This window comes from Hemicordylus capensis, chromosome 10, assembly GCF_027244095.1.
Source record: "Hemicordylus capensis ecotype Gifberg chromosome 10, rHemCap1.1.pri, whole genome shotgun sequence".
NCBI lineage: Eukaryota > Metazoa > Chordata > Lepidosauria > Squamata > Cordylidae > Hemicordylus > Hemicordylus capensis.
In genome coordinates, this window is record NC_069666.1 from 29311242 (window position 1) to 29328234 (window position 16993).

At 54.8% G+C, this 16993-nt stretch overlaps 1 protein-coding gene across 6 annotated transcripts in view; it reads right to left on the minus strand.

Moving 5' to 3' along the window:
- The window catches only part of CGNL1 (cingulin like 1), a 69084-nt gene that overhangs the window by 21566 nt on the left and 30525 nt on the right, over positions 1-16993 (minus strand). For all 6 annotated transcript variants that reach the window (XM_053272532.1, XM_053272531.1, XM_053272529.1 and 3 more), the window contains exons 6-11: positions 16782-16930; positions 15860-15995; positions 15248-15460; positions 5039-5245; positions 4499-4603; positions 257-409 (exon numbers count right to left, since the gene is read on the minus strand). In XM_053272532.1, coding sequence (XP_053128507.1) covers positions 257-409; positions 4499-4603; positions 5039-5245; positions 15248-15460; positions 15860-15995; positions 16782-16930 — 963 coding nt within the window. The remainder of the gene's footprint in view (positions 1-256; positions 410-4498; positions 4604-5038; positions 5246-15247; positions 15461-15859; positions 15996-16781; positions 16931-16993) is intronic.

The window sequence follows — 16993 nt, forward strand, 5'->3', positions numbered from 1 at the left end:
GCAAGCCCTAGCTGCAGAGTGTGCAGTGCCTTCACGGCTTCTTCCTGCAGGTTTTCATGTGGGACAGGCCTGTTCCTGCCTCAACTCTGACTCCTAAAAGCTGCTATTGATCCTCGCTAGGTCACAGACATTAAGCACAAAGTTCACATTTCACTTCCATTTGTACCCTTTTAGAGCCTCTTGTACAATTTGGCCTTTTATTTGCTCCCCCCCTCCCTCCGCCACAATTGCACACACACTCGATATTTAATCTTGCCTCCTTGTGCAACTTCTCAATGGTCTTGTCCAGTTGCCACCGCTCATTCTCCAGTTCACTCTTCATCCTCTTCAACTGATCTTTCTGGTTCGCTTCATCTTTCAGCCGGTCATTTAACTGTTGCTGCTCCTGGCTTAGCCAACTGATGTTTTTCTGAAGCCAAAAAAAAAAGCAATGCTGTGAAACTTGAGCATTTTCGGATCCAGTACACTGAATTATCCCAAGCAAAAAACAAAGTTACTAGACTAACAAGCACTCCCATTAACAAGAGAAAAGCATTTAGAACCTAAGTTCCTCAGAGCAGGGAGCTGTCTTGATAGTGCAACAATAAGAATAGAAGAAGTATGTATTTCAGGGGTTGAAACGATTAGAAATAAGAAAAGGGGGGGAAAGGCTGGTGCTTTATTCTAGGAGAAATGACTTGCAGACACCCCCAGCGTCAGAGGTGCTGGTATTGCAGGCCAAAAGGAGTCCCAGTTCGACATGAAACGACCTACGGCAGGTCAAAAGGATTGAGGCACACAAGGGGGGGGGAGGCAGGGGGGACTTGCTTCTTCCAGAACAAACCAAGGCTGCTCCATAGATATGCTCCATTCGGGATTTGAGCTTTTCCTAGAAATCAGACCTTTTAATCCAGAAGGAAGAGGAAGCTTCTCTGGTTTGGTGCTGTTCTTAGGCTTGAGTTCTTGTGGGCTCTTCTGCTTACCTTGAATATTCACCCATGCTTTTTAACTGGATTGTGGTTTTAAATTGGTTTTTTTCTTTTCCATTTTTAATCTGTTTTATGTTGTTGTAAACCTCCCAGAGAGACAGAAGTTTGGGATGGTCTACAAATTTGAAAGGGAGAAAGAAGAAACCAGATTGCAGTTTTGGTTCTTTTACGAAGAAACTTTTACTGTGAAGCACTATGAATGTTTTAAGTATCCTATATATCGTATTTTGGATGAATGAATGAATGGCCAAGAGAGGGGATGCATCTGAAGAGAGACAGATCAGGTGAGGCATTCAAGAGACACCTTGCCAGGAACATTGCCTGGGCATTTTCAACTCTATCTCCACGGCCACAAACACCAGAAACTTGCCGTCCCTTTAATAAGATGACCCCCCCCACCCCGCCAAGTCCTCATATTCTCAGCTTTGAAAACTCTGCTCCAGTCACCGGCTTCTGCATGGAATTCCCCAAGCAAGAGGAAGGGGAGCATCAGCCTGCTGGAAAGCATGCTCTGGGGACCCTCCATCCCCTCCTGCCTGTGGCTCGACCCCAGTTAAGAGCAGCAAGATCCCCCCTCCCCCCACACCAATCATGGGGCGAATGAGGCCCCCAACAGCAGAAGCCACGGCAATGGCTTTGACCTGGGAAAAGGAATCGTGGCCTCTGATCAGCTACCCAGCGTGACTGGGAGTGACGTGAAGAGGGCTTGAGGGCACACATTCCTAGCAGCACCTCGGAGCTTGAGGCTCGAGTGCTGCTTAAGAAAAATGGCCTCAGCTAGAAATGCAACTTTTAACAGCCTGGAAGACAATCTGACCATGGAGGGTTAAAAACAAAAATTTAGAAGGCCTGTCTGCACACCTCATTCCAACACACGCACCCAGCCTCACAAATCCATCCTCTACAGGCCATCTAACCTCACCCTGTGTTTATACATCCTTGAAAAACCACCAGCAGAGATGCAGAGCGGGGGGGGGGGCAAGGCCGGGGCCAGCTGCTGTGCCAGGAGGCAAAAGCACAGGGCCGGCCTGTGGCCCAGGTGGCCAACCAGAGGCGTGCCAGGCCTCAGAAGCCACAGAGAGGCAGCAACTCCTCCAGCTCCCAAGGGCCAGAAGCCCTCTGCGTGTCTGGCTCCCAGCACAGCCCCCGGCCGCCTCTCTCCTCTCAAGGGCCCCTTGCGGGTGGTGTGCCTTGTCACTCCAGCTCTCACATTTTGATTCGACTCCTGTCCTGCACGATCCACATAAACCAGGCCAGGCAATAAACTTGTCAAAACAAAATGGCAGCTTGAAATCTTACAAAGCAAATAGAAGTGACTGTGAACCGCCAGGGACCCTTTTGTATGGGGCGGTATATAAATGTTCTCAATAAACAAATGCAATAATAAACAACACTGTGAGGCCCCACAACCACACACACCCCGCCCCCCATTGTCTCCCGTGTGCCACATGGCCTTGCTCCAAGTCCGCTCCAGAAGCAGGGCGGTGAGATTCCTCCTTTCGGAGCTGACCCCGGAAGGGATGTGAGAGACAGCAATGAATAAGAAAAGAAGAGGAAGCAAGTAAAAATGTATGATGCACACTGGGATGGAAAAACCCAACTTCACGTATATGTTGATGGGGTCTGAGCTGTCAATGACTGGCCAGGAGAGGGATCTTGGGGTCATGCTGGACAGCTCATTGAACGTGACGACTCAATGTGCCGCAGCTGTGAAAAAGGCCAATTCCATGCTTGGACCCATTAGGAAGGGGGTTGAAAAGTAAACTGCTAATATCATGATGCCCTTCTACAAAACTGTGGTGCGGCCACATTTGGAGCACTGAGTATAGTTCTGGTCACTATATCTTAAGAAGAAGAGCCAGCATGCCATAGTGGTTAGAGTGCTGGACTAGGATCAAAAGACCCAAGTTGAAATCCCCATTCAGCCATGAAGCTCACTGGGTGACTCTGGCCCAATCATGTGTCTCTCAGCCAAACCTACCTTACAGGGCTGTTGTGAGAATAAACATAACCATGTACACTGCTCTGGGCTCCTTAGAAGAAGAGTGGGATAGAACCATTTTTTAAAGAACGGGGGACGTTGCAGAACTGGGAAAGGTGCAGAAGAGGACAACCAAGATGATCTAGCACAGCATTGCCTAGGGCAACCAAGATGATCGGGACTGGAGCACCTTACGAGGCAAGTGCTGCGTTTGCAGCATGGCCAGAGCAACTCTCCCTGCCTTTTAAAGGCAGGCAGAGCTGCTCCTGGCCATGCTGTGTTCACAGCACTGGTTGATTTTGTTCCCAACGGGGCTGCACAGCCCCATTCTGGAGTTAGATCAGACAGCATGGCGAACGCAGCACTGGCAGACTGAGCTCCTAAACAGGGCCGCACGACCCCATTTGGGAGCGAAACCCCACTCCCGTGTCTGACGTCAGATGTGGGGGTGTGGCTGAACCCTCCCTGCGTCTGATGTCAGTTTTAAATTTGCGTTTATATATTTTTTAACCTATTTGTTTTAAATGCTGTTTGTTGTAGTATTGTACTTGTTGTGCACCGCCCAGAGCCTTTGGATGGGGCAGTATAGAATTGTAATAAATAGACAGAAAGATAGAAAAAGAAAGATTAGGGCCAACAAAAGGAAGTACTTTTGCAGACAATGCATAATCAACCTAAGGAATTTTTTTGCCACAAGATGTGGTGACAGCCACCAACTTGGATGGCTTTAAGAAAGGCTTAGATAAATTCATGGAGGACAGGGCTATCCACAGCTACTAGTCTTGACGGCTAAAGGCCACCTTCAGCCTCAGAGGCACGATGCCTCTCGATACCAGTTGCAGGGGAGCAATAGCAGGAGAGAGGAGGGCATGCCCTCAACTCCTGCCTGTAGGCTTCCCAGAGGCATCTGGTGGGCCACTGTGGGAAACAGGATGCTGGACTAGATGGGCCTCCTTGAGGGCTCTGATCCAGCAGAGCTTATGTTAAAAAAATCACAAAGAGGCATTGCGGGAGGCAGCACTCCCAATTCCTTTTCATTTCGAGTGTGCCTTGGGATGAAAAAGGTGGGTAAAGACTGCTTGTCCAAGGGAAGCAGGGAGGCAGCAGCAGCCTGAAGGGACCAAAGGAAGAGGGCCGGCCTGGAGAGGAGGTGCCATCCTGCCAGCTGGGCTGCGATCTCATCACACACAAGCACAGCACCGTGCCGCCCCACTTGCTCTTCTTGGTTATAGGGCACACTGGCTCCTGAATGACACAACGCTGGCTTAAGAATTAGAAACCAAATGGCTCAAAGAAAGAGGCAGAAAAGGGAAAGACCGGGGGGGGGGCGGACATGAGAAAATCCAAAACCTCTGGTTAGATGAAGGCACAAACTTAACCACGGAAAGCAAAAGCCAATGCCATGAAGGAACACCCCGGGGCGTTTCACCCATGGTGAAACGGAGGCTTGTTGGGAGAAAGAAGGCCCCCGTTCCTTGAGTGGCCTCCTTGCAGGAGGAGCACAGCTTTCTGGCGGGGAGCCAGAGCCGGTTCCTGGGAAGTGCCTCACCTCCGCATCCTGCAGCTGGGCTTCCAGAGAGGTTTTGGCCAATGCCAGCTCCTGGCCTCTCTCTTCGGCACAAGCCAAGGTCTCCTCCAAGTGCAGCTTGTCTTTCTGCCAGAAAAGACGTGGTCAGCCAGGACGGAGCCCTCTTCCTCCTGCCTTCCCAAGGAGCCCCACCCCCCCCACTGCCCCCATGGGGACGCTTTCCTTGAAGAGTGGCTGCCTCCCCTTCCAAGGCCTTGGTGCCTGCCTTCCGTTTGGCTCTTGGCTGGCCTGGCCTGGCCGCCGGGAGGCAGATCTTGCTCGTTCTGGGTCCCAAGTCTCATGGGACACAGCAGAGCAGACAGAAGACCACCCTGCCTTGCACAGCAGTGCCCACTGCCCTAGAGGTCAGGTTCACATCTTCTGCTCAGCCTTTGGCCTCGGGATGCCACCCGGAAAGACCTACGCCAGTGCTCCTCCACTCCACCCTGCCGGATGCTCCTGGCTCCAGCCCTCCTCCTCCTCCGCTTGGCCCCTTTTTCAGCTGAGCACTTTGCCACCTACCTCGAATTGCTTTCGTCTCGCCTCCGTTTCCTCGGCTGCTCCTCGCAGGCCGTCAATTTCGTGGCAGAGGCCCTGCCTTTGGCTCTCCAGCTTGGCTAGGCTTCCCCGCAGCTGCTGGCTTTCTTCCTCCATCTCCCTCGCTCGCTCTTCTGCCCTCCTGTGCATCTCTTCCGCGGCAGCCTTGGCCCGGGACAGGCCTGCCACTTGCTAGGAGCGCAACACATTCTGTGGGTCAGCAGCGAGCAGCGGCAAGGCCACAAGATCCTGACCCGCCAGCTGGCTGCTGGCCTTTCCACCCGGCTCCCCCTGCAGTGTTTGGCTTGCCATTCCTAAGTGGCACCAGGAGGCATGAGAGCCATGTCCTAAAGCAGGACATGGACCCCCGAGGCAGCGCTCCGAGGACGGCAAAAAGGCCCCTCCCTGGCCCTTCGAGGAACCACCCTAACCCTTCTTGGAGAGGCTGACAAGGTGAGCGCCTGCTCAAGAGGCGGCATCCTGGCCAGCTGCGAGAGAGGAGAGGAGAGGCCAGGTGTCAGCAGGATGCCGGCAGGACACCACACCGGGCGATTTCAGCCGCCCAGCAGGCTGTCGGCGGCAGCTCCATCTGTCGCCTGCCTGGATCTTGTCAGGGTCTTTGCTGAGCATATGGGTGTGGTGTCAGCAGATGGCTCAGGGGAGCCTGAAGATGCAACAGAAACTCCTCGACTCTGGGAGCTAGGAAGATCGAAGGCGGGAGGTGCCACTGTCCTTGTCTGCATGACACTTGGGGTCCCCTGCCAGGAGGAGGAAGAGGCCGCCCCGCTGTGTGCATCTCACCTGAGCCTCAAGGAGGGCAGGCTAGGCGCTGCGCCCGAGAGGGACTGCCCAACCCCCATCCCGCCTGACCTCCTCCCCCAGAGATGTGCAGAGTGGGGCCGACCCGGCCCAAGTGGAGCTCCCGCTCCTGCCCTGGCTCCTCCTGCCAACGGCTTCCAGGCAACCCCATCTCTGCCCCTGCCCTTTCTGGGCTGCCATCACTGCCCAACGCAGCGAGTGGGACACCGCGTGTGTAGAGGACCCCAACCCCCTCCCACTCTCTTTGCCGCCACCCCCTGCTTTGCGGGAATGGACAAGCAGTGTGGGGAGGGGGGCAAGGAAGAGCAGGGCCACGGCCGGGGCACTTCCTGCTGCTCGCCGCGAGGCAGGTGGCCAGAGGAAGCCGCAGCCCAGCAGCCACCTCCGCAGAGGCCACGGCGTCTGAGAGCCTGGCTGCGTCAGAGGGAGAGGCAGCCCTTGGGGACCCTCCACTCGCCTGGCAGGGGCCTCTGCTCTTTGGCTCCTCCCTGCCAGAAGAAGGGTCTCCCCCCCCCCGCCCCGCCACTGGTCATGAAACATTTGTGTGAAGCTTGATGAAGAATTCGCACCGGAACACATCGATTCCCCCCTCCCCTCCCCAACCCTTTTGCCCTAGTACCGTATTGCATCTATTTGCCTGCTTTAAACTGTAAACGGTCTTGATCCACTGGCCGGAAAATGGGATATAAATGAAGTGTGCGCGCACACACAGACACAGCCAGTGTTTTTTTAGGACTGCCATACAGGCTTGTTTCAAGTTCCCCAAACACGGAGCAGAGTTTTACACATGAGCATGCTGGGGGGCTCTGGGGGTGGAGTCCCTCGAGTCTCTCTCGCGCTCTCATTCATACCCCACAGCCTCAACGACATCATCAAACCCACTTGTAGGTACACTGCTGGGCCAGGACAAGTCCCCGTGAAACGGGCACCCAGCCCTGCCCCTCCGGGGAGGCGTCCCCGGCATTTGTCTGTGTCTGCAGAGGCTGGATCAGGAAAGAATGCAAAGGGGGTGGGCGGGGGGCATTGCTATGACCTCCCCCTTCAAAACAGCCCCATGCTGCCAGGTGTTTGAGGAAGCAACCAGGAAGCAAGGCCCAGCTGACGAAATCTGAGCCTAGAGGTGATATTTTGAAACACAAGTTGATCCAAATGGTGCCTCACTTTCTGGAGAAAAATTAAACTAAGCTGAGAAGGGAGGGCCATCACCTCTCCAGCCCAAAAGGCCTCTGTACAAAACTGCCCTCTCTGAGGCTGGCCAGCTCAGCCCCTCTGTGCCAATTAATCAGAATTAGTCTGCCCCTTTCGGTTCTTTCTGGACATATCTGGAAAAGCCTGCCAGGAAAAGGAATACAATCATGAGGGTGTTCTTTTAAAAGAAGCACACCATGGACACAGGTTCCAAGTATCCCCCCCCCACACACACACACAGACGCATTAGTCAGCATCACGAGGCTGTGAAGGGAGGGGGGGCTGGGCCTACGCGGGGGGAGCTGGCCAGGGCAACCCAGAGCTGTGGGTCGGCCCTTAATCCCCCAGCCCCCCAAGACCTTGGCAGCCACACCAAGGGCAGCTCGGCCCTCCTGCCAATGGCCCTTCCAAAAGCAACCCTGTGCATCTTCAGAGTACAAGCATTTCTTCACCCACAGAGAGTGGAATTCCTCCCACTGCCATCAAACATCTCGTTCTGGATATCAGGTGAAGTTCAGAGGCATGAAGTCCACACCCAAAAACTGAACAGCTGGAGTTTTAAAAATGAAAATGTTGCACAGCCTCACACTGTCCCTGCTGACCTCTCTGAACACAAAGTTTGTTTATACGTTGCCTTTCAAGAAAGCCAGAGAGAGATGAGGACATGTGAGGGGAAGCCCAGCCTCTGCCGGCCCTGACGCTCCGTCAAGCACAAAGGTGCCCCTCAAGGTCCTTGGAAACAGCCTCCGGAAGGAGCAGCACAGCCACGAGGAAACTGCCTGGGACCCACACTTCCCCAGAGACGTGCCCTCTCCTGACTCACGGTTGAAGAGGAGTGTCAGGATATGAATATATGACTACGGGGGGGGGGGTCATGCAGGGCTCCTCAAAGGTGGGTCCCCAGAGGTGGTTGGACTTCAACCCCCACAGTGCCCAGCCACAATGGTCGTTGTGGCAGGGGGTGATGGGAGTTGAAGTCCAGCCACCTCTGGGGGCTCAAGCGCCAGAGTGGGTCAGGTTCCGAACCCCCCACTTGGTTGGGTAGCTCACTGCGTGACCTTGCTCTCTCTCAGCTGAACCCGCCTCACAGGATCGTTGTGAGTAATTAAAGCTGGCGGTGGTGGGTGCGATATAAGCTTCCCTGAACCCCCTGAAGGAAGAGTGGGATGAAACAATAAAATACTGCATTCAATAATAACAGAACACTTGAGAGGAAAGCCAGCTGAAAACAGCTTGCTGCATTTCATGTTGTGCAACCGAGAGTCCTCAACATGCCCCAAAGCAAGGCTGCCAGAAGAGATTCGAATTCTGGACTAAAACGAACTCTGCAGTGGCCTGGGGGTTGGACTGGCACTGCAGCCAAGCCAGGTTCTCTCGGGGACCCCCCGACCCCTCTCTGCCACCATCCCCTGCCTGGATCACAGACAGCAGTCCCTGTGGGCTCTCTCTGCAGGCCGGGCACAGCTTGGGTGAGCGATGCCAGGAATGATGCCTCGGAGAGCACTGGGCCATGCCCACCATTCAGGCCCTAGAACCCAGGTCACCAACGCAGGCCCCCGTTCAGAACGTCTGGAAGGCAGGCATATCGGAAGGCCAGGCGAGGGCTGGAGGTGGCTCTCTGTATCGGACCACGGCTGTGCCACCACCAACTGTGCCTCTCAGTGACGACTTCCAAGGGTGAAAATGCAAGGACTCCTGTCAATACACCGCCCAGGACAGCAGCAGCAGAACTGGTTGGGCGACATTCCTGCAGACAAAGGCGGAGTTCCTTGCTCCAAATGTATCAAGAACCCAGAATCCCCGCAGAGGAGCCTCGGAGGGCCAGAGCCTCAGGCCTTGCATTTCACCACCGGGGGGGGGGGGGCGCTGTCACAAGTGCACGGGTGTCTCCTGTACCAGCGCCCCAATTGCCACGGATACAGCCCAGTATCACCGAGATTGGCTGCATCCTCATCTACCATGAACTACACAGCTGCAGGCTCTTGTAGATGGCCACCATCCCTTCATGTCAGCAGTCAAGTTCAAAGCAAACGACGCCAGCATCTCTCAGACAGGCCCTGAGGGGTCCGGCCACTCACTCCTTGTGACCTTGCAGACGGATTTGCTGAACAGACTTAATGCTGGATACAGAATAAGCTGGTTATCCTAACTGGATAGAAGGATGTCACTGTCTGAACAGCTGACTCCAGAGCAAGCCTACTGTGGACGGGGGGAACCACCAAAGCCCCCCTCAATCCGGCGGCAGCGGCAGCAGCAGCACAGTGGTGGGAAGAGAGCTGCTGAGCTTAGACGGCTGGACTACAAACACACAACAGTAGATGTGTCTTTACTCTCCCCTGCTAACTTGGCAAGGAGGCACCTTTTACCGTGGTGATTCTCTTTGTTGAGCAGGGGGAGAGTAACTGGTCCTATCCACCCCCAGCACAGTACCTCCAGTGACTGTTGCTGGTGTCTATCTTGTGGGGTTTTTTTTAGAATGTGAGCCCTTTGGGGACAGGGAGCCATCTTATTTATTTATTATTTCTCTGTGTTTCGCTTTGGAAACTTTTGTTGAAAAGCAGTATATAAATATTTGTTGTTGTTGTTGTAGTTGTAGATTCAAGTGGAAAACAAAGCTGGATTTGTTTCTAAACTCTCAGAGGTCTACCATTTTGGAAGAGTCCACCACAAGAATAAAGAATATCGCTCAGTGCAAAACAGAAGTTGGATACATTTCTGAAGGCTATTCAGTGATACACCTTCTGATGTCCCGCTGGGTTTAGGCTACACCATCCTCACATGATTTGGGATATACACACACACACCAGGACATGAAGAATTCCCAGAACTAGAGACAGGAAGTTTGGTAGTAAGAAGGTGCCCCCGGCTGGCCTGTACTGGAGATCTCCCCATCAGAGTCTGAGTAGCTCAAGTCTCCCAGGTTCCATTTTGAACCCCAAACCCCATCACAGAGTGAAGAAGCAGTTGATGGCCCCTAAAGGTTCCTGCTCCTGCTCCTCATCCTCAATTCATCTTAATGCCCAGACACATTCTCTGTCCTGAGCATGGCCAGAAAAAAGCCATCTAAGCCTCCTCAACTCATAGAGCCAAGGAGGCACCTCCCTATGCCTAGTCATCTGTCAGATGATCAAAAGCTCGCCCAGAGACCCCCAAACCCGCCTGAATCCATCATTTCAAGATGATCCTTCAGTCAGGATATAACAGTCAACATGGCTGTGCTCTCTGCATGCGGTTGCAAGTAACCACATAAAAGATTCCTTTGCACAAAACAGTATTTAAGTTTGGATCTTAGTTCCTAGAAATGGGGAGATTCTTCTGGACCACTTGAATAATGTACTTATAGAAAATTGAATGACCCCAGTAGGGATGTCAGCCAGTGAGGTGAACTAGACCTGAACCCCAAAACTGGTTCAGAAAAGCTTATCAATGACCTGGAACAAAACTCAAAGCTAAGATCTCTTGGTTACATTGAACCTGAACCAAAACCTTCAACACAAAAAGTGATCACTGGTTCTAAAGAAAGCCTCGATCACCATGTCCTCAGATGCCAATTATACAATTAATGGCTTATTTTCTGCATGTTTTATCATTTTATATTTTGTTTGTTTAAAAAAACCTTTTAAGAGTTCAAACACAAAGATGAAAAAAATGTCTTAAGTTAAATAGCTAACACTGCATTATTTATACAATAAATAATAAACAGGGTGGCACTACAAGCAAAAGCTGATAATATTCTGCAATATCCCTGTATCTGAACTACTTTTTAAAGTTAGTGTTTGATTAGAACTGAATCAGAGCTTTAAAAATACGGATGAACCTGAACAGAAACTCTTCATAGTTTGCCTTCCTGAGATCAGCAAAACTATGAGTGAGAAAGGGCTTTAAAAGATGCCGTAAAGCAACAAATTTCTGCATTCTGTGTAAATAATGCCAGCTAATAATGCAAATTGCTTGACTTTTCCTTCCATCCACAGCAACAGTTGTTTTAGCTCACACTGAATTTGTTTTAAAACATTTGTTCAAGTAAATATATATATAAACTTGGCCCATGAACTTGCAGATTCCTCAGCGACAGCCAAGCAGATCATCCCATATAGGCATGTAGAGCAAGTTTATAAAGCATCATGTATGTATTTATTATTATTTATATAGAACGCCCTTCCAAAGATGGTTCAGGGCGGTTAGGACCACCCCCACCCCCACCACTCATCATGCTGGGATGAAAGAAGGGTCAGTGGACCCCAGACACAAAACCACCCATCTAGTCAGAGGACGCCAGTCCAGAGCTGGAGCTTCCAGAGGGCGGGCAGGTCCAAAGAACCAGCGCGGCCCTGCCTCCTCCCAGAGCCGCTCCGCTCCCTTCCTGCGCTGCCCATCTCCAGCGTGGCACCACCTGCTGCCGCGGCTGGCGCACGGGAATGCCTCTGCCGTCACCGGGGGGGGCCAGCGGGGGAGCAAAGCGGGAAGCCGGGGGCAGCAGGGTGTCCCTTGCGCTTCACGATGCCACTGCTCCAATCCCTGCCACACACAACTGGAAGAGGCCACATCGGAGGCAGCAGCCCAGAACACGGGTCACGGTGGAGATGGTCAAATTCCCAGTGAGGACGGGGGGGGGGATGAAGTCCACCTGAAACCTCCTCAGCCTCCCGCAGGGCCGCTGCAAAGAACAAGTTAGCACCTCCTGCCTTCCAACGACTCTCCTGCTGCTGGGGGGGGGGTTCACAAGGGGGGGGGGCTGGTCAGCCTTCAGCACCCACCAGAGGGGGAGGGGCGTGCCGAGGCCACAGCCCTTGCCTGCTCAGAGGCTTCGAGGGATAAAGGGACCCTCTAGTCAGTCTCTTGCAGGCTTTGAATAGTGACTCGCCAAAGTCATTACAGAGACCTTGGCTGCATCACATGCAGGCCCTCTGATGCTCTGGAGCCATTCAAGAGCTCCTGGGTGCCCGTCCTGAAAAGACTGCAAATAAAAGGAGCAAAAGCTGGGAATGGGAGAGGCCAAGGCCGAGCAAAGTAGTGGACTTGGGGTGTCATTCAGGGCCACGTATTGGACCCACCACGAGGCACATCACGGTTATAATGCCTTGCAAGGGTCCTTATGCTATAACCGTCACTCCTCCCAGCACAGGACTGTCTACCGGCAACCGGAGCCCTTCTGCACACAGAGCATGCAGCTATGGTCCTCCCCTAGAGGAACAGCCAGCCAATCTCCTGGGCAGGACTTGAACCCAGGACCACCCCTAAACTAAAACATCTCTTGTGCCAACTGCACTGTTTTGATCAGCGCCTGACACACTGCCGGAGCCAGTGCCTAGATGGCTAGGGAACACCCTTCCAAGAACGATTCCAAGGGCCGCAGAGGCCCCCGCTTTCCTTGGGTGGGGCCAGGACAGCCCTGGGTGTCCTGTGAAACATGCTCCCCTGGAGGCTTTTCACACAAGGCGTTTAGCCCACATCCCCTCCTGAATGGAGGCTGCAAGTCCACATATCAGCTGGATTAACCCCAAAGTCCCTGCCAGCTATCAGGGACCAGGACACAACTGACTCTGCTTTCCCCCGAATTACTGTTAAGAATTACTGCACATTCTAGCTTGGCCCAAATTATGTCCGGAGTAAAAGAAATTCTCTATTTGCAGCAGCTTTTCTTTGAAGACCCGCGCTTTCTTGAATGGCGCAGGATTCCTCCTTTTATGTATAGACTGGCCTGCTAGGAGTGATTTGCAATTGCAAGCAGGTGTGTGTGTTGTGGCAGATTGGTGAAACTCTGCTCTTCCGTCACCAGCTGCCAAGCTCTCTCATCTTCTCCTCTGTCTCGGATGTGACTGGAATCTCTGCTGACTCTCCTCCCAGCCTCCCCCTGCTTGGAGGGTCAGCAAGTTGCCTGCCCACATCTCTGGTCTGCTGTGGGGAGCAGAGGCAGCCCCGCCGCCACCGTGTGACCCCTTTCCCAGCTCGCCCTGGGGGAGGGGGCGATGCCTTTGGAGCAAAGCGCCTCTGAGCTGTGAAGACCTCCCTGCGTCACGCCCGCCTGCCCGCCCCTCCTCGCTCTCGCCCCTAGTATGTGCCCGTTTTGTTTTTCTGGCCGCCGGCTGTGTCGGATCATGGGCTCGGGAGCAGCGGCGGCAGCAGCAATGAAAATCCCTGCTGGGGCACACCAACCAGGAGGATTTGGGGGATCGACTCCCCGTGCCGAGCAAGAAGCGCAGGGATGCAGCCGCAGTAGCAGCAGGGGGGTGCCAGGTTGAAGCACAGAAGCTTCTGCAGCCATCCTCCCTGGCTGCTGGGGGTCCTGGGCACGCCCTCCCTCCCTGCCAGGCAACCCCCATCACCGCCCCCCTTGCCTGCCTGGCCAGAGAGACTCCAGGAGCGCCACCAGCTGCTCCAAACCTCACCCACCCCCAGCCCAGTCAGGCGAGAAATGGAGAAAAAGCCCAGAGCAATCCGTGAGGACGCACAAAGGAGAGAGATGGCAGGGAGTCCGGGGGGGGAGCGGATGGCGATGTGAACTGCCCCCCTCATTCCCCTCGAAGCAGCGACGAAGTAGAAGGCGCTCCTCAGAGACCCGAGGCATAAAGCCATGTGGGGAAAACCTCCTGGAGACGGAGGAGGGAAGACCCCGCTGGGCTGGGCTCAGGAGCCCTGTCCGCCTCGCTTAGTGCTGTGCACCAGCAGCAGGCTTTGCTCTCGCACTGGCCACCCTCGAACACGGAGATATTTGTCAGTGCAACCAAATTACTGGGCTCCAGACTGACACCCCTTTGCAGGGAGTGAGGCTCTTCCAGGGAGCTTCCTTCAAAAGCTGTGGCCTAGAGCAAAACAAGCCACGCTTCCTTCTTCCACAAGGCAATGGCCACGAGCCACAGGCGTTCCTCTTCAGAGAGAAACCCCGGGGTCCCAAGAGGCAGCACTAAAGTCAGGAGGGGTTCAGGGCCCAGGCACAGTGACTAGTCCCTGCCAGCTGGACCCGACCAACAACCTGTCTGTCCAGCATCCTGTTTCCAACTGTGGGCAGCCACGTGTCCCAACTGGAAGAACCGGCCTTCACCTCTTGCCCATCCCCAGATCACCTCTGCACATGGAAGTCCCATGTAGTTATCATGCCTCATAGACCTGACTTCCAGGAATTTCCCTCAACATATTTTTTTGAAGTCATCATCAGATCTTGTGGCAGTGAGTTCCACTAGTTAATTCTTTGTTGTACGAAGGAAGACTTGCATTAGTCACTCCTGGCCCTACACAAAGCAACTCCATTGGGCCACTCTGCATATTCGTATCATTCCTATCTTTCCAGCATCCCGTTCAGTTCAGTGAAGAGAGATCTCTGGCCTGTGCCAAACAAGCCCCTCGAACCCAGGCAGGGAGGGGGCAGCTGCAAAATGCTCCTCAGCCAAGCCCAGCCCAGCCCCACAGCTTAAGGCCTGTCCTGCTGGCAAGCTAAGAATGGCTCTTTATAACTCCCCGTCAGCCCCAGCCCCCCAAACCCAGCATCTTTTCCCCGACTGTGTTGTTGCTGCTTCAAACAGGCCCCTCTTTCATTTCCTGTCATTTGTCATTTCAGCTGCATAATTGAAAAACAGTCAGTTCCCAGGCAGCATCTCGGAGAGGCTGTTCACCGGGGCTGGGCTTGAGCCGCCTCTGGGATGACTGACTGCTCAACCAACTGTTTTGCAAGCGTCCCCGTCTCCCCTCTTGGACTGAGCACAAACTCTCCCCGCCTGCTGACCCCAGCAGGTTTAATGCAGAGGAGGCATCGTGGCGTTTCACCTGGAGACGCCGTGGGGTTGGGAAGGAAACAGGCAGCCCAAGCCCGGGCAGAGAAACCTGGTCAGCAGGCAGGCAGAGGGAAGCCGGTTCTGGGAAGAGCCCACAGAGGAAGCGAGGAGGCGCCCAGGACGGGGAGGTGGGGAAGGCCCTGGGCCCACAGCTGCCCACAAGGGGCGAGGAGCAAGCAGGGGACACCCCCTGAAGAGCCCGGCAAGCCACACGGGACCTGGTGGGCGAAGGAGCGGCTGGCGGGCAACACTGCCCTGTGCATCTGGGCTGGGGATGGACCCAGCTGAGAGAGCCCTGGGGCTCTGCTGCCCCGAGTGCCGGCGCGCCCAAGGGCCCAGCAACCAGCTGCGCAGGGGTGGGGTGCCTCCCCTGCCCGCTGCCCGGCCCCCCTCCCTGCTCCCGGCCCAGTTTGCGCACCTCCGCAGCTTCTGCCAGCGCCTGCCTCCGAGCCTGGAGCTCCCGGCTGTGCTGCTCTCTGAGCTGGTCCAGCTCCTGGTCGTGGCCGGACACCTCTTCCTTCAGGGCTCCCTTGAGGGCCGTCAGTTCGCGCTCCCGCCTGCGCAGCAGCTCCTCCAGCTGCTCTTTGGCCAGCAGGACGGCTGGCAGCTCCTCCTTCAGCTGCAGCAGCTCCTAAAGCAGGCCAAGGGGGGAAGACATTACAGGGCGGCCCCCGAGGAAGGAGAGCTCCTGAAGGCGGCAGCCCAAATGCCCCTCCAAGCTCAGCCCGGGGCCGGCCAGAGATCCCAAGGCTGGCTCTCCTGGCCTGGCGGTGAGCAGCCTGGGATGATGCCCCCCCCGCCCCCCGGTCCAGGCCCCCCTCAAGCACAGGAGCGGCTCTTCTGCTTGCAGGACGGTCCATGCGTCGGTTGCCTGTGCGCAGAAAAGCAAAGAGCCACCCCAAATAAGACGCATCCCGAATCCTCCAGGAAACAGAGACATCATCCCCAAAGCCACTGTCGCCCTGCTGGAGGCCGGCTGGTTCCTGCCCGGTTTCGCCGCAGCTTGTCGATGCCGCCCAGCCGGGCTCACCTCCACGAGGAGCTCCTTCTCGCCATCCTCGGCACGCTTTGCGCCATCCAGCTCGTCATGCATCTCCGACAGTTGGTCCTGCAGGTCTCGTATTTCCGTCTGATGCTGCTCCCTCTCCATTTTCACTTGGAAGAGCCTCAAGAGGAAAAGGAAGAGACACCCTTTGAACTGGATTGTTTCACGGATCACCACCACCACCAAATATTGAGATGCCGCTTTTCAACACAAGTGTCCAAAGCAGTTCACATAGAGAAAGAAATAAAGAAGAAGATGGCTCCCTGTCCCCAAAGGGCTCACCATCTAAAAAGGCACATCAGGTAGACCCCAGCAACAGCCACTGGAGGGATGGTGCTTGCTGGGGGCGGAGAGGGCCAGTTGCTCTCCCCCTGCTCAAAAGAGAGAATCCCCACGTTAAAAAGGTGCCTCTTGGCCTAGTTAGCACCAGCGGCATTTCTGTGAACAGCTCCATCAGAAGAGGGCCCAACGTGAGCCCTGCCAGCAGGCAAGACCTCAGGCCTCAGTGCTGATCCCCGTTCGCACCCCTGCAGCTCCTCACCCGAGGAGGTGCCCTGAGCGGCCCTTTCCAGACACTCGGGAAGATGCTGCTGATTGCTCTGCTTGCTAGAGCAGGGCTTCCCAACCTGAGATCCCCAGATGTTATTGGACTACAACTCCCATCATCCACAGTGCAGTGGCCGAGAAGCACCCCAGGGCAATGAACAAATGGCAGGTTTTCAAAGTTTGGAGGCTCACTATGAGGGCCATGAATCACACTCCCATAACCCAGGGTTCCATTCAGCGGGCACCATGCTGGAAAACAGGAGAGCGAGGACAAAAGAGGGCTGGTGGGACTGCAGGGGTCGCCATCTTCCAAAGGGGGGGACCGTCTCCAACCCGCCCACCAGACCCCCCCCCCACTCACTCCTCCAGGTGTTGCCGGAGCTCCTTCTCGCTTTCCTCGAGCTGCTTGCTGAAGGCCTCCTTCTCCTCCAGGCTTTCTTCAAGCCGGCGCTGAAGCTCCCTCAGCTCTGCTCGGGTTGCGTCTCTCTCATCTTTGAGGTTCTGCTGATTCTAAACCAGCGGACATCAGGACTGCTCAGAAGCGCATCCAAGCGAGCGGCAGGAAGAGTCTGA